Below are 25,050 nucleotides of genomic sequence, written 5' to 3'. Positions count from 1 at the left end.
GAGTTTATTTTTTGTTTATTTTCATTAGTACTTTATTATACACAAAAGGAACAAGTAATTTGCTTTAAGACACCAATTTGTTGAAGCACAGTGATGCTTTACTTTGCCAAATGCATTGTACCTTGTTGTAAACGTGACTATTTTCCCAGAAGGTGAGTTGACTCTTGAAGCATGCTTGACTGTGTTGTTGATATCATTGGCATGCAGCGCAGGTGCTATGAAAGGGACCTCACTCCCATTTCACTCAGTCATTGTGTTCATCAGCTTTTGGTCATGGCTGCAGTCACCCAAGAGAAACATTTTTAGAAGAGGGAAGATTTCTGCTGCTGTTGTTTGTAATTTCCAAGGGTTGAGTTCATATTTGGTTGACCTCATTGCTGGAAGGAGGCATCCCACATCCTGATGGTAGTAGCGGTTGGGGGAGGTTGCAGAGAGGATTATGGGTTTCTCCTGTTCCCCATCTTCTCTCCTAGCCTTCAGGGTACAAGTCCATTTTTTATTAATGTGACACCCAAACACATCTCCTTAGATCACAGCTTTCCATCCTTGACCCGCAAAGAGGTCATATCTACAGTATAATGTCGACTGCATCCTGTCCAGCACCAAGAGTCTCTCTCCATTGGCTTGATAGGTCCAACATTATTTGAAGTCCCACATTCCAGCTGTCTTCCCGAGGCTAAAGGCATCTCTTAGCTTCCAGTTTTAGATCTTAGTCCATGGATTCCATTGTTTAGAGTATGAAACAATCAGAATAGGCAGGAGTGTGTGTCAGGAGTGTGTAGCAGAAGCTGTCCTCCTCCAGACCGCAGGGAAGCAGAGAAACGAGACTCTGGTCCTCCTGCTACAGGATTCCCTCTTTCCCCCACTTTATTCAACTCGGACCTCTAACCTTTGGCACATCCACATTCAGGGCAGGCCTCTCACTTAATGCCTACTGGAAGCACAGATATGCTCAGAGGTGGTTTACTAATGTCCTGAGAACTTAAGCTTTCACATTCAATCAAGATGACAATGAAAATTAACCATTATAGCCATCTATATATCAGCATTCCACCATATGCAATGCATTCCACTGTATTTTCCTTGAATTCAAAAAAATTCCAAAGCCCTCAGCACATTTATCACTAACTACCTATAACACCTCTTACTCTGGCCTTTCCAAGATGTAAAAGGAAGATTCCTGATCTCATTGATCTACAAGTGTTCTCCCCATCTGTTAAGGGATACACAAGGTGGTTGCAAAGATGGCCAGGGATTAAGAGTGTATCCTGCTTTTGCAGAGGACCTGGATTTGGTTGCCAGCACCTGTAACTCCAGCTCCCGGGATCCAACATCTTCTGGCATCTGCAGGCACCTATCGTCATTTGCATTCCCCTGTATATTTAGATCCATATATACAAATTAAAAAATCATTAGACAGGAAGAAGAGAGAGCATGCTATGTGAGCTGCAGTATGCAGGAGCTGGAAGACTGTGTGCTGGACTATGAAACGCCATTCCCTAGACCCAGTACAGCTTCTGTAGCCTTTAATTCTCATCAGCAGCTGTTACCTGTGCCAGGCGCACAAAAGACTAGCTCCATCAATAGTCAGGAAAGGGAGAGAGCGTCTTGCAGCCCTAACCTTGCACCTCTGGACGGTTGTTTTATCAGTAGAGTCTGGAAGAGAGTCACTGTCTTTAGTCGTGTGCATGCTGCTGAGCCCTCCATGCTTCCACCAGAAACTCCAAACCCACTGTCACACAAATGGCACTGCTTAACCTTGGGTCACAAAACAAAACTCAATACATGTAAGATTTTGAGGAGGGGAAAGTGTTGACATAGTTGGTAGGGAGGGAAGAGGGGTTGGTATGCAAAGCACACACTTGTGAACTTGTGAAAATATGAAAGTAAAACTTTTTAAAAAGATAGTTGCATGGTGTATGGATCAGAGTACTGAATGCTAGAGACAGGTGGATCAAAGAGAGATTCAGTATATACTCCACGTAACAGCTCTGAGACAGCCAGAGACCTGGCCCTGGAGCCGCATCTTAACCCCTTCTGTTTCACTTTCAGAAAAATCTCTAAAGCATTCTTTGGAGGAAAATTCTGGTTAAAGTTGTCTTTGCTCTGCTCCGCCTATACTGAAAGCTTCAAGTTCTAAGTATACATAATCCCTGAGAGATGTGACTGAGTGTGCAGAAAACTTTCCCATCTGGCCTTCACTTGGTCCTTCCTCAGAATTGCTTACTGTCTTACTGGAGCACCTTCCTGGAGTACTCCCTGTCTGTGTGGGCATTGCTTACACACTGGAGCACCTTCCTGGAGTACTCCCTGTCTGTGCGGGCATTGTTACATACTTAGCCCGTGTCTGCCTCTTCATGGTGTGCATACTATGTTTTAGAGAAGTTATCATTAGATAATGGGGTATTTGAAGGCACGGTTTATTGTGTATAGTAGACTTCCCAGTGCTTAGAGCAGACCCTGGAATATGAAGGGGTAATAATAAATGTTTCTTGGGAAGACGGCTGAAAACTCATACTTCTATAGTATACCTTGGACGCTGGAGCCGTGTGTTCTCAGTCTCACATGTGCTGCAGTGTTCTGGAGGGAGCAGCAGTGAGCACAGTTTATAAAGCACCCCCACTTAGGAGTTACGTTCTTCTGGGGAATCAGGTCTGTGTTAGTCACTGTTTGCTGCTTCAATAAAAGACTATGACCTAAAGCAACTTATGTAAAAGTTTGTTTTGGCTTAGGATTCCAGAGAGTGTCTATAGTGGCAGGGCAGGCACAGCAGCAGGAAGGCCTGAGCAGGAAACTAAGAGACCACATCTTCCACATAAGCATAAAGCAGAGAGTGAACTAGAAGTGGAATGTGGCTAAAACTCAAAGCCGGCCCCAGTGATGTACTTCCACCATTGGTGGGCCACGTGTTCAAATACATGTTCAGACTCCCATATACTATCAAGAGCAAAGTGTAAAGGTAAGTAATGGGGAGTAGAGGTGTGTGTGTAGTACTGAGAAGGGTCAAGAAAGGTGGCAGTTGGTAACAGTTATCATTGAGTAAAGACAAAACTATTAGCATCACTTTGCAGCCAGTGATCAGAAGAGCTTTCTGGGCAGGAAGCTGCAACACCAAAGTCACAGAAGTGTCATTGTTCAGCCATAAATCCTGTAGTGTTTTATCTCAGGGTATGTGAGTTGGTCTTAAATTTTTACTCTATAGAATTCAAAGCATAAAAGAGTTGCCTTTTTATGTAAAAGTATGTTAAAAAAATTATATAAAAAGCCTTCCTAGTTGTCCCAGGGGCTGTTAGGAAGGGTTGTAACAACAGTCAGCAGAGCGCCTTGTTCTTCGGAGCTGCCTGTGCACAGTAGAAATATAAAGTGTACCACGCAGCCACATGTCTGCTTTAAAATGCCTTCACTCCTGTCCTCCATTGGGCCCTTTGAGCAGCTCCATTGTGCAGGGGACAGCTGTGCAGAAAACAGTTCCGAGGACTGCACTGCCCTGCTCAAGGTTCCTCCAGGATAGGCGGCATCCTGTCATGGCTTTCTGCTCATTACGTGGGCATGCTGCCACTCTGGCTATTTTGCAAAAGAAGGAGTGTCACTTTTCTTGGACCTGAGTGATCTTTCTGGCATACAAGTCTAATGGAATTTCCCAGCGGGATATTTTCATGTGCTGCTGTGTCTGTAATAGGAATTCTAAGCTCCTGTGCACGACAGATAAATCCCCAGTGAACGGCCTCTCTTTCCTATCCCTCAGGCCCGGTTCCCAACATTGCCTCTTTCAGAGATTGTATTCTAGCTTTTCTGATATTATATTTCTCAGAACTAAAATCTTGTGTGTTCCTGTGTCGATATGTGGATATAATCCTTTCTGCCCAGCTATCTATTCCCCACTGTGGACAAATGAATCTGAGCCAAGGTACCTTCTCTGAATCCCTTCCTGCCTCCTCCATAGGCATGGGCCACTTTCTCTCATCTTTTTATTCCTTGCTTGTGTGCTCAGGGTAAAAAGGTTCTTTCAGGATACTATTGGTGATGTCAATGTGTCTCCTCTCAACTCATTGACTGTACTTGAGGACAGAAATCCTATTTCTTCCTGTATCTTCAGGATCTAATTCCCTATGCATTCCCAGTGACTGCTAATTGGTATGTACATAAATTCAGAACTCTTGTCCACTGCTGTGCAGTGGGACATTAGGACACTAGGAGCTTCAGATGAGCAAATGTGAGGCCTGACCTGCCCAGATTGGAGGAAGGGGAGGCAGTTGGGTGTGCTGGAGGCTTAGCGTACACAGGAGTGTTCCGAAGACTAATGACCCATTCTTTGACTCTTCAGCGGCTTCCCCTGCATCAGACAGCACTGCTGAGCTTAGAATTGAATATGACAAAGTCCTGATGAGTCATCCTGGAAAGTGAGATCAAAGTGGTTTTACTTTGTTCTCCACATAAGAATACCCGGTGAAGCTTGCCTTTCCCTCACTGTCAGTGCAGCTGGTTCTGGTTCCCCAGTCTTTCCATGCTCTCGACTCCCTGTGGCTCCATGTGCGGAGACTGCCTCCGGTAGATGATAGGATCCTGCCTGTGCGCTATGAAGTGGTGAGCCAGCCCGCAGCAGCTGGGACTCACCAGGATATTTAGGTGACATTTGGAGCAGCCTCTCACCAATAGTTCTCTTCAGTTTTATACAATAATTGATAAGTGAGTAATAGAGAATTACTTCCTCTTCTAACGTTTGTCCTAATTTGATCTCTTTTACTACATAATCCACATGTAGGCAAAACATTCAGCTACAGAAGTTGGTATTCAGTAAATTCTGTTTCCATCTCATACCTGTCCAGCTGCAGACTGGAAATTCACGTTTAAGAGAAGTTTATTTCCGATAGATTGTGCTGTGCCTTGCTTTTCACTCTCATCTGACCTTTGTGGTTGTGGTAAATGTGTTTGAAGTACGGTCTTGCTGTCATTTGTAACGTTCTGAGCCAATATCAGTTAAACACAGAGGCGTGTCCTTTAGCTTTATAGGCTAGAGAAGCAAATTTCATGAAAAACGATTTCTAAAGTGTGTGTGTGTGTGTGTGTGTGTGTGTGTGTGTGTGTGTAAGATACTAATAGAAATTACTAAGTAGAACACTATCTCAAAATAACAGCCCTAATGGGGATCCCATACCACTTACAATATCACAAGCAGTATTACCAAGAAATGAAGACTGTCAAGCACCATAGACTTACACCTTTTTTGCTGCTTCAGTAGTATCAGTGAACAGACATTTTTGTAAATATTTGTGTATACCTTGGTGTCATTAGACCCTGATTATATTCTATAAAGATATATTTTATTCACCCCTTGAAGATTTTTTACTGCTTCGGAGGTAAATAGAATGACTCTTCATATTTTCCTTTTTAGAGGCTTTGGTGCCTTTTTATGCTGGTAGGTTTTTTCTATTCTGTGTGATATTTTGCATTATCACTTGAACATTGAGTATGGAAGATTTCAGAGCTACCCACGATATCTTTTAGTCTTCTTAAAGGCTGAAACTTCCAAATTTGGGAGTCATGTCTTCAAGCTTCTGGGAGAACAGGATGTGGTTGAAAGACAAGAAAAATGGATGTTAGGGAATACTCTAAACAGCAAGAATTCCCAAGTCAAGTTAGGTGTAAAGCTGGTTGTAGAGCACTCACAGACGTGACTTAGTAGCATAGAGACAGTATGTGGGAGGCCTTGTGGTTTGCGTTTTCTTCCCGGCTATAGGACTGCAGCTGCAGGTCCCTGAAGTACAAAGCCGGCACAGAGGATAGAAGCAGCTTGCCTGCCACCCGGCTCCTACCCCACCCCTTGTTGTTTGATGTGAAGTTCTTGTGAAAACACTTTTCAAAGTTTCAAATGTTTGTATTTGGAGAAATGACTGAATGTGTGTATCAAATGAAGTATTGGAGTGAATCAAAAATTACTTTGGAATATTTTGAAAAAAGTCATGATCGCTTGGGGAAATTTCCACTAAAATTTAAGTTGAGTTTTAGAAGTAATAATAACCAGCTAAGTCCCTTTAGGAAGAGAGGAGATAATGGTTCAGTAGGTAAGTAATCCACACAACAGGTGAGTTTCCAGCACTCATCCTGCTTGCTGCGTGTGATCTTTACGAGGACTGTATTGAAGAAATCACTTCAAGTTTAAAAACCGTATGACTTGATGAGGAAGAAATGCCAGGAATCAAGGCCTTTGAGGCCAATTCAGTTATTTCTCCTGCAGAAGGAATTTTACTTTTTTTTTTTAGAATGTTTTTGTGAAAACTTGTCTCTTTGTCTCATGTTTTCCACAGTCATTTGAAATATTGAACAATAACATGTCAATTGTAACAGATATTATGATAATTCATAAACTTGTCATGCTGAACCTGCCATCAAGCAATTAATAGAACACCCTGTTCACCTTCCTATTAAGGCATAATTCCCTAAAGAGGTGTACTCAGGGAGCCAAGCATAAAGTGCTGTTATTGTTTGAGCAGGAAAGACTGGTTGGGAAGTGTAACTACTCTCAACCTTCCCACACTCAGTTATACACATAGGCGTGAAAACAGCTCTCCCTGTACTGTAGAACGGCACTGAGAAAATCTTTCATTGATGAAAGGACTGCAGTGACTAGTCTCATTTATGTGTCATGGGGAATGTGTATGCACTGGTCTTAAAGCTTTAGGAGAATACCTTCCCTGAATTTCATGTATAAAAGGATGCCTCTAGAAGGCATTGTGCTTGGGAGTCAGGCCCTTGCATACTCTGCTACCTGCCTAGCAGTCTCATATGAGTTCTTAGGTCCCTGCCCACCTTAATACAGAAATGACCTTAGGAGACACCTGTCCTCTGGGTTGTTCTGTTAGCTGAGGCTCATTCAGCACAGGTGTATGAAGTCTCAACCTTCCATTCTGAACACTTCAGTATTGGGATTTTGTTCTTAAACACTTCATAGGTAATGTGAATAAATTTGATGTACAAAGTTGTGAAATAAGAACTATTCACACAGGACTAGTTTTGCAGTAAAGGAGACGAGATTAAGCTGTTCCAGCTTGTGGGACTCTATTACCTATCATCTGTTGGTCTGAAAATGTGTCTTTACAAAGAAATCGGTTCTGAATACTTAGTGGAAGCATGCAGTAGAGATGTACCCTCGTTTCCACACCTGGAGGGATTTGCGAGGATTTATCTTATTTTAATGATTGAATTTGTGTGCACTCATAGGAATTTAATCTTAGGAAGGTGATCATCTGGTAAAGCTCACCCTGCCCCCCTTGTAGAAACTGAGCTCCAGGAGAATCAAGAAAGGAGATCAATTCCTCCCTCCATAGCATTCCCCAGACCATTAGCCTCTGACTCTGCACTGAGCATCTATTCAGATCCTCCTGTGAACTGCTTACGAGTACCTCTAGTCAATTTCTACTTTTTAACTCCTTGAAAGTAAGCTATGGGTGTAACTTGTTTTCATAAACAGTAGAGAGAAAGGAGTGGTTTGTTAAGTAAGCTTCTGTTTGCCATAGATGACAGTCAGCACAGAGACCACAACAGTCCCAAGTACAGAGACTGAGACAAAGAGTCAGCCCCCAAGAATCATGTATTCTGTACCCTGTCTTCCAAAGACTCAGGGATCAGTGAAAAAGGCGGGGAGTGTTAAGAGTTAGAGGCAGTGGATGACTATAAAGAGGAACTCACCATGGTGATGTCAGAGTGCACATGACCCAGAGAAGCCCAAACCAGACCCGTTTCCAGCATAGAGAGTGGAATTGGCCATGAGGTTCCACCCCAGCCAGGGAGCTTTTGGTAGTTGTTAGCTGCGGAGGAAGGAAGGGTCCATATTCTCTAAGAAATAAAGTCGACAGTGCTCTAGTAGAAACCGCACATTCATGACTATTTGGGCGGCATGAATTAGCACAGAACATGCTAATTTGGGTGGGAATAAAAGGGGATTAGATTTGGAAAGTCTTAGGGAAGGGAAGATAAATATAATTGAAGTGTACAAAATTCTCAAAGAACTCATAAAAATTAAAAAAAAAAACCTTATTTGTGTTTTCCAACAAACCAAAGAGGGTGTTGACTAACAGTCTTAGTGAAGAACCAGAGGAGATGAACTCTGAATTACCCCTCTACCAGGTGGGAAACAAGAATGTAAACTCTAACTACTGACTTCAAACTCAGAACACTTTACCAAGCACCCTGTTTTTGTAGAAGATTCTGTTGTGTTCTAGAAAAGATGGATTTATGACATGCTCATGGACTCTCTCCTCCAGAAATTATGATATAGTGAGAAGAAAAGGGAAGCATAAATTATGTAATAACAGTTGCCGTAAGGTTTTTAAAATATCTTTCAGCAAGCTTTACATTGCTTTTTTTTCCCCCCTCCTTTATGCCATCTTGGTTTGTATATTTTCTCTTAGGCTTCTAAAGCTGTTTTATCCTTGCTTCCAGTTATCTAACTATTTATTTATTATTCATTCAGTCAGTCAGTTTTTATTGATAATTCTAGACACTAGAATGTTCATATGTAACCTTTGCTGGAATATATCTTTATATTTCTTGGGGCCTTTCTGGTGCTAGTCCCTGATGTTAGCATAGCTATTAGCTCTTCCAAGAAGACGTTTCTGTCGTGTTCTGTTTCCCTGTAGCACCCTAAGCTCATTGTGTTTGCCATCTTACTAATGCTTGCTTCCTTGTCTCTCTCAGTAGGTTGCATCTCTAGAGTAGCAGAGCACATTCTCATAGTACATTGTTTGGTACTTAGTGTATCCTCCATTTTTTGTAAAAGAACACATGAACAAAGGTTTTTAATTCCAGGTAAACTTCAATTGTGGAGGCCACTGATTTGTTTTTAAATGTTGGAGATATTTGAGATAATTTATTAAGCAATTTAACTGACTACGAAACAATGTATCTGACCATGAAGTAACTAACCAAACAATGTTCAGCAAAATAACCACTGGTATTGAATACCTTAAGACGAAAATGGTGTCGGAGATAAGAGTTAAGGAATAGAACAGAACCATTGTATCTCTTTAAAAATGTATCTTAAAAGAATTAATATGGCCCCGTGGCTTCATGTGGTAGAATTTAATGTCATGATTTTTGAGATCAGGACCTAATATATAGAGAGATTTAGGGAAAAAAAAATAAAATACAGTTAGGTTCACTTTTATTGAAGTCCACTTGTTAGAATCCAATATTTCTCTAATTGGTTTTTATCTGTGCCTCCAGACTGTTCCATAATAGGATGAAGAGAGCCACCGTCAGGCCAGGTTTGGTTGAATAGACTCAACACTGACAAATCTCCAGTGTAGCTCAGAATAATGGGTTTTCTTGTTAAAATGCTGACAGCTTCCCATCATTAAGAATGGAGTTCTGAGAAACAAAGACTGTGTGTGTGTTTTTTTTCTTCCTAAACTTACTTATTATAAAATATGTAGTTTGTCTCCTAACAATCAGATAAAGTGAGTTAGTGTCATAGTTTGATGGTATTTGTGTTTCCAGAATCATGACTGAGTCTCTTTGTTTTGCTTTATCGACTTTCCACACACACACACACACACACACACACACACACACACACACATACACACACACACAAACACACACACTTCAATCAATAAGTATAGCCACTTAATCACTAATTTACCTGTTCTTCTATCTGTTGTATTTACAGTTTTATTCTATTTGAATAATAATATTGCTTTTTGAGATGCTACCAAGAACCATAGGCCCCATGTCCTTTTGAGCCACAAATCAGAGTCAATAGTCAAATCCATGGACTATTGCACCCTTTCTTTGTATCTAGAAGTTTCTTTGACTTTTGCAAGCATGAGTAAGTTTTTATTTTTGTTTTCTTCACCTGTTCCCTGGAGAGAATATTCCTCTCCTTTGCTGTCTACCTTCTATAGTGAGGTTATTAGTCTGTACCTTTCTTACTGAGAGTATTTAGGGTGTATACAGAGGCAATGGGAGGATGAGAATGTCTTCCCAGGGTGAATTATTAAAAGTGTTCAGCAAGTTAGAAGAAAAATGTGATATAGGTTTATGATAGTTGAAAAGCTGAAAATATTAATTCTTAAGTTGTTCAGAAAGTTTTTAAGATGGAAAAAAGATCGAAGCAGGAATCCAGAAAGCTTCGCTTCTGTGTCCTTTCTTTGAGTTGCATTAAGTGTCACCTCTGAAGTTGGCTTTTAGGAGACTCTGACTAATATACCCAGCAGTAGGAAGTACCATTTGGATTTCCAGGAGCTGTCTTATACTCTTTTTACATACCTGTTCATATATGTATGCCCCAAAATGTATAAAATACATTTTTCTTCAACTTTCACAGGTTGACCCTAAAATGTTAATCAAGATGGTTACCAGGCATGTGGCTCGACATGGACATGAGGCCTGGCCTGAGGACCTCGTGTCACTGACCAAGCAGCTCCACTACTACAACGAGCGTCTCCTGGATTTCACCCAGGCTCAGCTCCTTCAGGGCCTGCGGAAGGGTGTGGATGTGCAACGGTTTACTGCTGATGACCAATACAAAAGAGAAACCATCCTGGGCCTTGCAGAGTAAGCACTTACCTTGTCTCCTGAGGGGTGGTTTCACAATGCAGAAGTTGAATTCATGAATTAGCACGCATAGTTGTTAGGAACTTTTCTCCAACTTTCCCAGTCCTGTGAGGAATAGATAGCAGATAGACTAAGTAGTCTTAAGCTAGAGAAGTCTATCATAAGCAGACACAGACTTGTGAGCCTATTAATTTCGTTAGTAGCTATGAATTGTGTTGGGGTTTCATTGTTGTTTGCTGTTAAGCATCTCAGTCTTGGTAACCTAGTTCCAAAATTATGTCAGTTCTGGGGACCTGGGCAATGCCTTGGTAAAGAAGGATGGTGTCTGTGATGGGACTTTAAAAATGAGGTGGCCTCTTAATCGTGGCTGAGAATCTCTCATCTCAGATTACTTTGAATTGATATCCTTTAGTGTGTTTATAGATACTGTGGTGGTTTGAAAGAGAATAGCCCCCAAAGGGAGTGGCATTGTGAGAAAGTGTAGCTTTTTTAAGTGGGTGTAGCCTTGCTGGAGGAAGTGTGTCAGGCGGGCTTTGAGGTCTCATATGTGCTCAAGCCATACACAGTATCTCAGATCACTTCCTGTTGCCTCTGAGTCAAGATATAGGACGCTCAGCTACTTCTCCAGCACCATGTTAGCTTGCACACCACCGTGTCTCACCATGATGATAATGGGGTAAACCTCTGTAACTGTAAGTCACCCTAATTAGATGTTTTCTTTTATAAGAGTTGCGATGGTCACAGCAATAGAAATCTTAACTAAGATAGTTACAGTTGCGCTCAGTTTAGAAAATCAAGTGTTGTAGGGACAGGTGCCTACATCCCATTTTCTAGAAAAACAAGCCATTTCAGCTCAGTCTCCTCACAGAGCAGAGAAAAACTGCCATTTGCCTTTGTGAGTGAAGAGGAGGTCCTGTTTGAGAAGGTGGGCTTAAGTTGTTAAGCCCAGTTGCAAAAGTGCCTCTTCAGGAATGGAGGAATGGAATTATTTTCTTGTGTTTTTTGCTGGCTTGCTGTGTTTTAATAGATTAGATCCAGTGAGTAATAGTGACTGTCCTGAAGATGTGAGAAGATGGCCATCCATGTGATTAATAGTAGAAACTGATTTTAACTCCTCCACACAACCATCACATACTCACTGTGGAACACACCCAAAGTGTTATGTATGATGCTCTACAGGCTTCATCTGAAGTTTTCCATCCTATAGACAGCCCTGTGATATCAAAGTATTCTTATCTGCATTTATTAAATTTAAAAAAAAAGTTGCTGCTTGGGAATGGCCAGTGGCATAAGTTTACATGGGTGATAATTCTGGAAGTTTGACCTTAATTTGGGTCTTTCACATCTCTACCACAACATGGTATGCCTTCTTGTACATTGTTTCCACTCTCAAGGAAGCTCTAATGGGCCATGCAGGTGAGTATTGTAGTCTTGAGACTTTGGTTGGATTGTGTGTTTGCTGATGGGATAGTTATTTGTGTCTCCTGAGAAATTCCTTTGAAATACCAAAAATTATTTTGATGGTGGTAATGCTATGATATTGTTCAATATGATCCTTTAAGTCCTTACAAAGTGACAAAGAAGTATCTCTGGTAACTATATTATCCTGGACCTCTTTGCTCTTGGAGGCATCTGGATTTTCTGTGAGGTCTGAGGTCTGGATCTTCCTCCAGGCAGTGTGTGAGAGAGCTGAAGGAAAGAGTGGAGAAAGCCTGTGCCAGTCTCAATTAAGAAGTGACTTCCTCTTAATCATTTCTCCTGAAAGATCAGCTTTAGAGTCAATTAATATCTGACTTGACAGTATCTTAAGTTAGTGCATAGTCCAACTTCCTTGCATCTAGAAGAAGAATCTCAGAAACAGGTTTGTAAGGAGTTGTTCAAGGTCACACAGCCAGGACTTGAGCCTGGGTTTCCTTCTAGACCCAGTGTGCTTTTCTTTTGGCCATTTGTAATCTTACTGGCATGTTGATGGTTTCTTAGGAGAAAATGGTTATGCAGAATACAATATTATGAGATAGAGAGTGTCTTAGATTATTAGTTATATTTTGCTGGAATTTTTTTCTAAGTATGCAGCTAGCTTATGCTATTTGAAGTATGTCCTCAAGGATAAATGTATGCTTTTGATAAATATATAATAGATTCTTTTATATTCTGTAGCTTAGAAAGATGTACTGCTGTCCTTGGATGGTTTGTTTAAAATGCCTCATAGTTTCAGAGTTTCAGTGGAGTTTGAGCTTTGCCATTTCTAAGTTGGTGGAGATTCTAGTGTTTAGGGCAGTATTAAGCAATAGTTTCTCCTGATTTTTGCCATTCTATCTCCAATTATGCACAGTGTGGCCATACTTCTTCCTACCCCTTGTTGTTTGTAAGTTAGTGTTTGCTCCTTGGGTCTTACATTGACTGCATGTCTTTGGAAAGACAGGCAACTTTGAAGAGGGTATAACATAATTTCATTCCTTCTCTTCATCACGAAGTGATAAAGACACCAGTGCAGGGTTGGAGTGCTAGCTCAGCTGGTAAACTGCTTGCCTTGTGGGAATCTAAATTTGATTCCCCAGAATCTATGTAAAAAGCCAGACATTGTGACATTTTCTTACAATCCCAGGGATGGTGAAAAGACAGGTAAAGATAGACATCTCTCAGAGAGCTTGGGGACCAGCTACCCTTAGCTGTGTGGCAAAGACCTAGGCCAGTGAGAGACCTTGACTCAAAAGGTAGTAGGCAACTGGAGACTCACCACTGAGATTGTCCTCAGATCTTCTGGTGTGTACTGTGTATGACTCTACCCTCATCCCTTTACACAAATACACACACACACATGCGCACACGTGCACACACACACACACACACACACACACACACACACACACACACACACAGATGCTAATCTATATCCAACATGTATCTCTGCTAGGTTCCTATAGTAGGGAGGGTACATTAGGATTGTTCCCTAGTGGTTTCTCGATTCATCACATAGGTGCTGTGTTTAATTAGAAAAATGTTCAACTAACAGTAACATACTCCATGGGTTAACACACTTTTGCAGCACTAAATAGTTCTCTTCTGTAGTCTGTGAAAAGAAAAGACTTTTGAAGGTTTATAGAAAAACAAGCAAGAATCCCAAAAGAATACAAAAGAAGGTGGGCACAGACACTGTGCAGCAGCAAAGCCAATATACTTACCAGGGGCCCTTTCCAGAAAGCGTTTGCCAACTCCTGGCTAAAGAAACTCTCAATGCTGTGGCTCGATTAGCTAGAGATGTAATCCTAGCTGTGTTCACAGGAACAGATTTCCTTGTTGCTTCTGTGGTTGCTCCAAGAACCTTTCATTCAAGAGTTCCATCTTCTGTTTCTCTACCATAGGAAGCAGGATCCCTGCCGTGTCTTTCATGTTACTACTCTGAACCATTTTTTTGCACTCTTTACATCCCTTTCCAATGTGAGGCCATTTCCTAGCTTAAACTCCCACCAGATCTTCGTTGACTTCAGAGAAAGTTATAGGTCCCTTAGACTTGAGGACTGTGCACTTTTCTTGAGTGTGATCTACTTACTCCATTTATCAAAGTCTCTCAGACTGACCTATTGACGCTTGTGCTTAGGTAATCTTGGTTTGTTCTTCATTCTACAGGTCAAATGGTTTACTCTTACTCCCAATTCTCACAATATTTTAGAATTTAAAAAAAAAAACAATTGCTATTTCATGTCTCATTTCCTATTCAACTGCAACTGTGTGTGCCAAAAACATCTTTCTTGTTTTTATAACTGAAACAACATAATTCCTGACAATGCAGGAAACATTATTTCTAAATAGCTCTTTCAAGTTAAATAATAATTCTTATCGATGTTTAGCCACATGGCTTGGAACCTTGTCTCAGTAAGACATTCTCATCTTGCTTCCTCTGCTTCTGGATGGTGACTGCATCTCTCTCTGCCTTTCATCTTCCCAGCATTTTCCTAGTCTGATTTCCCTACCTAGCCTTCCTGCTTGGCTACTAGCCAATCAGTGTTTCTTAAACCAATACAAGTGACAAATCTTTACAGTGTACAAGAGCATTATCTGTCGAAGACCAGCTTCAGCAAAACTCATATGTTCGAGGGTAGGAACATGAGGATTAGAATTGTTAAGCAAAAGGAGCAGAGATAAAAGAGAAACACAGTTAGGGGACAAAGAGGGAGGAGGAGAGGGAGGGGGGGAGTGGGAGGGCGTTGGGAGGAGGGGCGTAAATGGAAACTTTTTATAATTTAATAAAATTACAAAAAAAAAGATATTAAAGGAAAAAAAAAGAAAAAAAAAAGAGAAACACAGTGTAGTACTGGGAGGGCAACTCAGGGTATACTGAATACTGAATTCACCCATGTTTAATTTTCATATGTTTTTATACCCCAATATAAAAGGGGGGAAGAAGGCAAAAAAAAAACAAAAAAACTGCTTTAACATGACACAAAGGATAACCAGAACAGTTTTTTACTTCAATACTTGAGACATCAAGCCATTGTTTTCTGAGTAAAGCTTTTGATGTTTTGCCCAAGAATATGTTGTGAACGCACTCTAGAGCAAGTATCCTGTAGGCAGCCCCTCCCTATGTCATCCTCCTATTTATTTATTTATCTATCTATCTATTTACTTTTTGACTTCCTTCCTTATTTATTTTTTATTTTGTTTTTGTTTTTTGAGCCAGGGTTTCTCTGTAGTTTTGGAGCCTGTCCTGGAACTAGCTCTTGTAGACCAGGCTGACCTCGAACTCACAGAGATCCACCTGCCTCTGCCTCCCAAGTGCTGAGATTAAAGGTGTGCGCCACCACTGCCTGGCTTCAACCTCCTAATTTAAATGAAGGAGCAGAAGCATGCTTGAATTCTCTGACCTTTGGTCATTGCAGAAAGGATCCACCTTTATGGGCCATCTTAATGTCCAAAACACCAAGTCACCACACCCTAGGTCGGGATATCTTGTTTTGTAGCTACACCTGTTACCAACAACTTTGAAAGAAAAAAATAAGCTCAAACACTCTGACCTCTAGTCAAGGTGGAACAAGCTCACATCTGTGTCTGTTCCCACAATTATCCCATAGAATTTTGCCCTTTCTTCTTTTCAGAGCAAAACCCTGAATCTAATTTACTTTGTTTCGCTTTTGTTTTCTGACCATTATCTATAACAACTTGTAACCAACACACTTAACAAAGACAAACATTCATAATCCATTTTTTTTCAGAAATGTGGACATAGTTTTCTAGGTTACTTCCTGTTGATTGAGGGTGCTGATCATCTTATAGGAACCAAAGAAAATTTAGAATTATGGTCAAGTCCTGACTAGAGTATTCTGTGAGGCTGGATCATCTCAGCCAACAGTTTTAAAGATGTGCTGGATGCAGAACACAGAGGAAACTGCGACAGAGGTGCTCTGAAACATTGGATAATCTAGGCAGTCCGTTCCTATTGGAAAATTTTCATCGGTTTTCCTCGATCAAATCTTATTTTTCTTAACCCAGAATATATCCACAACCTCTCATTTCCAGTGTGTGGTGGGGAGCAAAACCTCCTCTCCAAAGTAACATATCTTTTGACTTAAATTTTGAAGTCAAGGCATTTTCAAAATATGTAGGTTGAATAAATTCAGCAGCATGTTTTAGCAGCTGTTGCCCCTTCCTCACCAGTCAAAGACAATCTAATAACATACAGTATCCAGGTTCTCTGTGTGTTTTTCATATTTATGTGGCTTTTTAAAAACTCTGTTTATTTTATTTTTTAGTTTTTGTCTTTTGAGACATGGTTTATCTATCTTTGACTGACCTAGAACTCACTCCGTAGACCTCAAACTCACAGAGATCTGCCTGCCTCTGCCTCCTGACTGTTGGGATTAAAAGCATGTGCTTTTAATGTGCTTTTAGTAGTCAGTAGTACACCTGACTACTCTATTTTTTTCTTTTTTAGGGACTTTCTTCTATCCATTTTCTTTTCTCTCCCAAGCCTATGTATTTTTTTTTTAAAAAATTGTAAACTGTGTAGAGATTTGTTCTTTTCCTCTGAATCTGTCTTTACTGAATATCTCTTTCTTTTCTGACCTCATGAGTCTTTAATCTGCTAAGTGGTATGGCTAGGATTAAAACTGCAATTCTGCTGGCAGGCTCTAGTCCATTCCTTAGCTTTTTGTGAGTCTAGCTTCATGGCAGATGTACTGGCAGGGCCATATTTATTGCCACAACTCTGTGGAGTTTTAGGTCCATGCCACCACCAAGAACCCTGATGTGGGCAGCTCATAAACACCATTGAAGTGTTTGGTGGCAGAGCCTCTTAAAATAGCTATGAGGTTTTGGTCCCTAACACTGATTCAGGAGGCCTCTCTTAAAGGAGCTGTGCCTATGCTTGAGGCCAGCAAATAGAGGCTACTGGAAAAAAGACAGTTAACAAGAAGCTTCACTTGACTCTGTTCTTATCTGTCTAGAATCCCTTTTTTTTTTAAGAAAAAAAAAAGCTTTATTAGGCTTTATGTAGAAATTCTTGCCAAATATTTGGGCACCATTTGTAGACAGAAGTTTCTGTCCTGCCTGGTCCTGTGGCTGTTCAATCCCAAAGAAATACACAGAGGCTTATATTAATTATAATCTGTTTGTCCTGTTAGCTCAGGCTTATTATTAACTAGCTCTTACATTTTAAATTAATCCACAATTCTTATCTACGTTTAGCAACTTGGCTTGGTACCTTGTCTCAGCAAGGCATTCTCATCTTGCCTTTTCTTCATCTGGCTGGTGACTATATCTCTGCCTTTCTTTTACCCAGAACTCTCCTAGTCTGGTTTCCCCACCTATACTTCTTGCCTAGCTACTGATCAATCAGTATTTTATTAAGCCAATATGAGTGACAAATCTTTGCCCTGTACAAGAGCATTTTCCCACAGCATACTTCTATGCTTTTAAATGTCTCTGTGACTATAGAGTTTGAATCAGAATTCTTACTATTTATTCCTCAACACTATTGCCATTTGACTGGGGAATCCTGTCTTGGGGAAGAACATACCATGCTTGGCAGAATATTCAGTATCATACCTGGTTTATGACTACAAATCCCATCTTATTTGTGGCAAACGGAATGTTTCCTCACATGGTCAGGTGACTCCTGGGGTCATAATTACGTTTTGACAGGGAGCCACTGGCAAATAGGTTCCTGCTAACCTGCCTTGCAGCCCTGTGAGTGGGAGCTGGGAAGCCCTTTTACTGCATTCTCAAGAGCTATGAATACAAAATATACAGTCCTCTCTGACATGGCTCTGTGTCCTAAAGAGAATTGTCTTTGCTGATTAGGATCATCTGATTTTTCTCTTTCCCCTCTCTGTGCCTGGCGGACACTCCTGAAGGACCCTTGAGGAAAATGTCTACAACATCGCCCTTTCACTGGCACAGCGGTATGGCATCTCACAGTGGGAAGTCTTCATGACCCATTTGGAGTTCCTGTTCAGTGATAGTGGGTAAGTATAGTTGACATGCACATTGATGTCCATGCCTGTCTCTTCAGACTCTTGTTTAAAACAAGAGTAATTTCAGTGTTCTTCTTAGCTGTAGACTAGGATGTTGATGTGGGATGTCCTTCTGTATATGTGTGGGTTTTATTGATAAATAAAGCTGTTTTGTTCAGTGGCTTAGCATAATAAAGCCAGGCTGAATATCTGAACAAAGATAGAGAGTAGGAGGAGTCAGGGGGACATCATGTAACTGCTAAAGGAGTAACCCTGCCACACCGGTAAGCTCCAGCCTTGTGGCAATACACAGATTAATAGAAATGGGTTAATTTAATAGAGCTAGCCTATAAGAAACCTAAGACATTGTAATTAATAATGAGCATTAGAGTGGTTATTTCATAAGCAGCTCCAGGAATAATTGGGCAGGAAGAAACCAGTCCGGGGGAACCAGCAGGATAGAGAATATGCCTAGCTACATCTGGCACCCAAGGTGGGGCTTGATCCCACGACCCTGGGATTAAGAATCCCATGCTCTACCGACTGAGCTAGCCAGGCTGGGAGTGATATGGTACTTTAGTAGTGGGAGACAAGGGTGGGTATCTCGGCATCTTGGAGTCTACAGTGGAAGTTAGAAGACAATTTGAGTAATGACTTAAGCAAGTATGAAAATAAAATTTTTATGCTCTGTGTAGAAAATTCAGTTAGGAAAGTAGAATACTTAGGGAAGGCTTTCCTGAGAGCATAATATTTGAGCTGTGCTGTGATTTGGGTATGGTTTTTATAGCCTCCAAGTCTTTCCTTGTTGAAATTTAATCCCACTGGGGGACAGTAAAGGAGCAATAATCCTGCTGTGCTCTTTAGATCAGCCTTGGGAAGGTGACTGGGATTGTATTAAGTTATCACAGTAGAGTGTCCCCATTCAGTATGGTGACTATATAAGATGGTGTAGACATGTGTTGCTGCCTTTCCTTCCCCCTGCAGTGCTCTGTCAGACTTAGGACTCTGCCAGCTAGCATGAAGGACTTGATCTTATAGATCTGTGATCTGAATAAACTTTTGTATCTTGAAATGGTCTAATCTGGGCATTTTGTTATAGCAATTCAAAATGAAATATTGTAAGCTGAAATCTCAATATTGAGTCAGGCTTAACTATACTACAAGGGGGAGAGAGCCATTTTGGGTACAGATGATTTAGTAAACACCGGGGTCCTTAAGTTAGGAGCATGATGAGTCAGATGGCCTGGCAGAGAGGCAGTGTGATAGGACAGACGTGGGAAGTGCACGTGGGTGAGGTGTAGGAACTAGACCATGCTGTGCTCATGATTTGGCATCTTGAAATTATATTAGTCACTGAAATATTTACATCTACATTTTAAGCATTTATCAAAGTGTACTGTATTGATATTATAGATGGTAAATGCTCTCTTAAGTACACATTTTTTTCAGGCCCTCAAAAGGACCCTTGACATCTCCCTAAAAACCATAGGATATTTAAACATTTGAGTGAAATTGAAGGTGAAAGTAACTGACCAAAGTTTCACTTTAATAAGATCTCTTTGGTTAGTGTGTGGGAGAAAGATTATGGTAAGGTAGGGAACTGTTGAAGGAATAGCATGCAGGACAGGTTACCCCAGCTTTGAGTAGGGCTTTGAAAGTATAGGAGAGGCAAGAATAAGTTCTAGAAACACTTGAAAGGCAAAATAGTGTACTTAGCATATGGGTAAGCAAGGATGAAGTAAACACAGGAACAGTGAGGGAAAGTTTGTGCGTTCACCTGTTATATGGCAGCACCCCCGAGTGAGTAAGGGAGCTCTACTAAGGTAAAGCAGCTCGGAGGAGTGAATTGTATCTGGAGAGGGCAGGGGAAAGTTGCAGTTGCCACAGGGAGAGCTGGATGTCAAGAGACTGAGCACAGGACTGACCTGAGAGCTCTGAGCATGTGGATAGCCTGTGTGCAGTACTCTTGACAGGAACTCATATGAGAAAGCGAGGGAGACCTGAGACAGTGTCGTGGTTAGTTTATATGTTAACACAAGCTGCAGTTATCTGAAAGGAGGAAACCATAGATCTGCTTGTAGGGTATTTTCTTATTTTCTTAACTAGTGATCAAGAAGGGAAGGCCCAATTTGTTGGAGGTAGTGTTGTCCCTGGGGTTGGTTCTATAAGAAAGCAGTCTGAGCAAGCCATGAGGAGCAAGTCAGCAAGCATCCCCCCCTCCATGGCCTCTGCATCAGCTCCTGCTTCCAGATGCTTGAGTTCCTGATGCTTTTGATGATGAACTATTATGTAGAACTGTGAGTTGAAACAAACCCTTTCCTCTCCCAAGGTCTTTTTAGTCATAGTTTTTCATCACAGCAATAGAAACCTAACTAACATGGACAGACAGTGAGACCTTCTGCACGCTCTGGGAGAGAATTAGCATCTGACAAAAGGTTTAAAGACCCGTGAAGACAGGGTCTTACTGTCAGGAAGTCATGTCTAGAGTATTCCAGGAATGGAGCGATCTGAAGGGGTCAAATCCTGGAGAAGACCAAAGTTCTTTATAACCTAAGCATGTTTAATTTCTAGTAATCATTGAAATGTTAATGTCTACATTTGAGCATTTATCGAATTCTTCCCTGATGATGGTGCTATGGGTAGTAAACATTGTTCTGAATTCACCAATTCCTTTTCTAGGGTTTTTTTTTGGGCGGGGGGAGGGGATTGTTCTGTTTTGTTTTTTGAGACAGGATTTCTCTGTAGCTTTGGAGCCTGTCCAAGAATAGCTCTTGTAGACCAGGACAAAAATCTTCCTGACTCTGCTTCCCGAGTGGTGGGATTAAAGGCAGGCACCACCACTGCCCAGCTGAATCCACCAATTCTTAGGCACAGTAATATGGTTAAATAAATATTTTCTGTGATATGTGTGGTGTTTAAAAATATACCATGGCATTTTTATTATATATCTTTTTCTCTTTCATTGACTGGTACACAAGGGATGTTGTCTGTGCAAACAGGATGAGTCCTTGGTCTCTGAATATGTCACAAATTATCAGGCAATTGAGGAGCAGGCAATGCTGCTCCTGGCATATCATTATACCTGAGAGCAGTGTGATTATGCAGATGCACAGCAATTACAAAGCAGGAAATCGCTACCTCCTGGCATCATTACGTGTGAGTGGCAGTGCACTTAATATTGATTTACCAAGTTCTTTTGGGTCTCTTTCTTGCTTAGAAGGGCAGCACTTGGCCTGACGACTTCATCAAACACACTAACTGGTTATTAGAAATCAGCCTTGTAAACACTGTTAAAGTTGCCCAACACTTAGTTAAGCCAGTGCCGTTGGGCGGTTAACCAGTAGAACAACAGAAATGCTGTCCTTGGCTGTAGGGTATTGCTTTACTGTTCCCTAAAGTTTCCCTAGTCCACCCATGAAGTTCATTTTTCCACTGGTCCTTTTCCTTCTTCTGCCTCATTTTAACCTGCAGCACCACCTACAGATAGGTGCAGGTATGGCAGTGTTATGCAGAGGGTGTCATCCCCCAGACCAGATGGCTGGACCTCTTCCTCTGAGTGCTGTGTGTATGTGTCTTTAAACTAGATGATCCCCTCCTCTGGAGCCTGTTTTCCTCAACCATAACAGAGAATAATCCAACTTAAGTGATTAAGTGCTAAAAACCTAATCTGCTCCTTAGCTTATGGTCCCTATATTTGGAAGCTGATCCTCCTGTGCACCCAGGTACACTTGAGTTCTCGAGCTCCTTCTTCCCTATTGCCCTCTTTATTCCTATTACTAGTTTTAAACAAAATGCTGCTTTTGCTTGGTTGCAAGTACATAGAGTCCCTCCCACCTGGCAGACACTGGTTCTCTTGGCCTCTTGATTCTGCTGTGGCATGCCCTACCTTCACCTTCCAAACCGATGAGTTACTTATTGCAGACATAGTAATGCTTTACCTGGGGGTGCTCTAGTCAGGTTAGAGGACCCTGTAGATGACAATAACTCTGTTAATGTGGGCCCCAGTAGCAAGGGCATGGGACTTGAAAAGGATCATCTTTCAAGTTGCAGAGCTACTGCCCAGAGCCACCTACTGCTAGCCTTGAGTGTGTATCTTCATCCTCCAAGTCACTGCCTTCTCAGTGAGGGGGTGTCGCTGTCCTTACCTGCAAGGTTGTGAAATTTAAAGCCAGAACTGCGAGGCCTGTGTAACCCAGTGGTTCTTTGTTTGCTATTGTCACCATTCCTGTTATCTTTGCTCTTGTTAATTCTTATTTTTCAGCTTCAAACTTTAGACAAGGTATAATTTTTCCATACCAGAGATTATTTCTAGCTGATGAATTAGTACTATATTTATTCATTAAATGTTAATATTTTTGTGACTTTGTACACTAAACAGTTTTAGTTACTAGACAAGTTAGAAACTTGTGGAGCTCATACTCTGATAAGGAGCTGTCTCTCCCCCCACTCCATCCAAAATATCAGGTGCAGTGCATAATGGAGAACTCAGTACAGTGTGGGGAAGGCTCTTGCGTTTGTAAAGAGATGTCCGCCTTTGAAGAGTGATGCAGGGAGAGCATTCTTTCCATCTCAAGGGGACTGTGAGGCAAGTGTGAGTTCTTGATGTTCCATAGCTAAAGGAAGGCCCCATAGCAGACCGTGGTGATCCAAGAAGACCTAAGGAAGGTGGGGACAGACATCAGCATGTCAGACTTATTCTCCATCTTTGTCTTCTTACTAAACTTACTGTGCTTTGCTCTCAATCTCTCTAGCCCTCGGGGTGATGACCCACATGCTTTTTCTTGGTTGATTCACAGCACAATCAACAAGAATGTCTTCTTGTTGGTGAGTTAGGTACTATCCCTTTTGCACACACAGGCAAGGGCCACTGTTCTTAAGGACTTTGAGCAACTGCACTGTTTTTTAGTCGATGTCATTTTGGGAAAGTTTCCTTCCATCTCAGGTAGAGATCTGGAAGAAAAAGCTGTCCCTTTGGGGAGCTGAATAGACTAAAGAATACAGCTGCTTAGTTCTGAAGGAAACAACAGATGCAGAATTATGTTGGGGAATATTGTTTTCAGGTGTGTGACTTTTGTTTACACTGCATTTGTTTAACTCTGTGAAACTGTGTTACTGTGCCTGTCTAACACCTGATGGTCCTAATAGTGAGATGAACAATCAATAGTGAGGCAGGAGCAATGATAGGCGGAGGTGGCAGGCAGAGAAGAGAAAAACAAAGGAAATAGAAGGAGAAATAAGGAAGAAGAGGAGCAAGAGAAAAAGGAGAGGAGGACACCAGGGCCAGCCACCCAGCTACACAACAAGCCATACAGAAAGAAGTAAAGAAAGGTATGTAGAAATAGAGAAAGAAAAGCCCAGAGGTAAAGGGTAGTCAGGATAATTTAATAAAAGCTGGTAAGAAACAGGCCAGGCTAAGCCTGGGTATTTATAACTAAGAATAAGCCTTCATGTGTGATTTATATGGGAGCTGGGTGGCAGGCCTCCAAAAGCCAAAAGAGTAAAACATCACATAACAGAATTATGCCAGAGGGTTGCTGTTGCTCACACAGGGAGACTTTGTGCCTGAGCTGCCACATTGGAACAATCCTGAATACTGACCTGGTCTTCCAGCCTCACTCTAGAAGGCCCCTGTGCAGAAGAGAAGTTAGTGCCAGAGTGGCTAGTAGATGAAAAAGAAACAATTACGTTCATATGAGGTTCTCAAGATTTAAAGTAACTTAGTTTATTATGTGGTATGCCAGATCATTGGAAACCAAACAAGCAGAAATGCAGAGCCAGCACAAGCCTGCACCTGAGGTGCTGTGTTGTATGTGGATACCCAAGTCACAGGTCTTTAAAATTGGTCTGGGTTCACCTCAAGGCCCTAGAGAAGTTTACCAGGGCTGTGTTTTGTGCTGTGCATAAAAATAAATCTGCTAGCTTCAAGAGGAACAAAAACTAATTTCTACCATTGCCAGGGTAGAAGCATTCTGCAATACTCATCTCTGTATTGTGATTTTTTTAAAGCTTAAATCTTTGGCGCGTTTGCATATGTGTACCAGGTATGTATTCTTGTTCTCCCCCCATTGCCCTTTCTCCTCCACCATTCCTGCAGTTCTTCTTCATAGCCGGTACCTTCCCTTCTTCCTTGTCTTTGTGCCATGCGTGTTTTGTGCAGGTAGCCCCTGCTGGATTTGTCTGTGGTTGCAATGACTATGTCACATGCAGTAGCAAGGAATTCAGTCTTTCTGCCCCCTTCTTCACAGTGTTTTTTGGGTTTTGGAGAAGGTAATATGGATGTCCTGTTTAGGGTTGAGCATGAATGTGATGTGATTTTTAAAGTTCCCTTTTCACACATAGCCAACAAGTTCCTGAAGTAGATATAATCAAAACAGTCTATTTGGGTCAGTGTCTGTTCTGTGCCTGGGTGCTGTGACTCCCCTAATGCAAGCCTGGCCAGACCCCAACACTCCCCTCATTTAAAATGTTCCTGATAAAATTCTTTGAGCCCTCCAAGTACATTTTCCTCCCTGCAAAATATACTTACATTTTTTTTTGCAATTTTTCAAAAATGCCATGAAATTAGAAACTTTTTTGGTTTTTTGAGACGGGTATGAAATTAGAGATCTGTGCAGAGTATCTTTCACATAGGAGTGTTTTCAAAAGCATCTATCACTGTTGATTTTGAAAATAGTCTACATTTGCCCAAAATATCCTATGACCCCTACAGTCCATCTGAGCAATTACTCTTCAAGTCAGTGTGGATATCAGCCATTGCCATGAGGATAGTGACGCTATAGGACAAGATGACTGTTTTTAGATAGTGTCTGTTACTGTATCTGTGCTATGGTATTACTGGAATATTGTTAAAGATGCAAATAGTATGAAGTTGTATAAACTTGTCAAAATTGACCTTTTATCGTCAAATTGTCTCCTTAGGAAGCATACAAAACTTACTTATGGGTCTCAGTATTGCCATTGTATTTATATAATAAAATATTTGATAAAGGAACTCACTGAATACCATTGTTAGAAAAAATAGAATCTCAGATACTCACCATCAGTTCTT

At 41.2% G+C, this 25,050-nt stretch overlaps 1 protein-coding gene across 4 annotated transcripts in view; it reads left to right on the top strand.

Annotated features, from left to right (window-relative positions):
• The window catches only part of Nbas (NBAS subunit of NRZ tethering complex), a 305,952-nt gene that overhangs the window by 193,601 nt on the left and 87,301 nt on the right, over nucleotides 1-25,050 (top strand). For all 4 annotated transcript variants that reach the window (XM_087907244.1, XM_087907242.1, XM_087907243.1 and 1 more), the window contains exons 41-42: nucleotides 10,325-10,554; nucleotides 17,904-18,014. In XM_087907244.1, the coding sequence (XP_087763370.1) occupies nucleotides 10,325-10,554; nucleotides 17,904-18,014 (341 nt within the window). The remainder of the gene's footprint in view (nucleotides 1-10,324; nucleotides 10,555-17,903; nucleotides 18,015-25,050) is intronic.

This window comes from Myodes glareolus, chromosome 6, assembly GCF_982192425.1.
Source record: "Myodes glareolus chromosome 6, mMyoGla1.1, whole genome shotgun sequence".
NCBI lineage: Eukaryota > Metazoa > Chordata > Mammalia > Rodentia > Cricetidae > Myodes > Myodes glareolus.
Note: the sequence above shows the minus strand (reverse complement) of the source record. Positions and strands in the feature narration are given on the sequence as shown.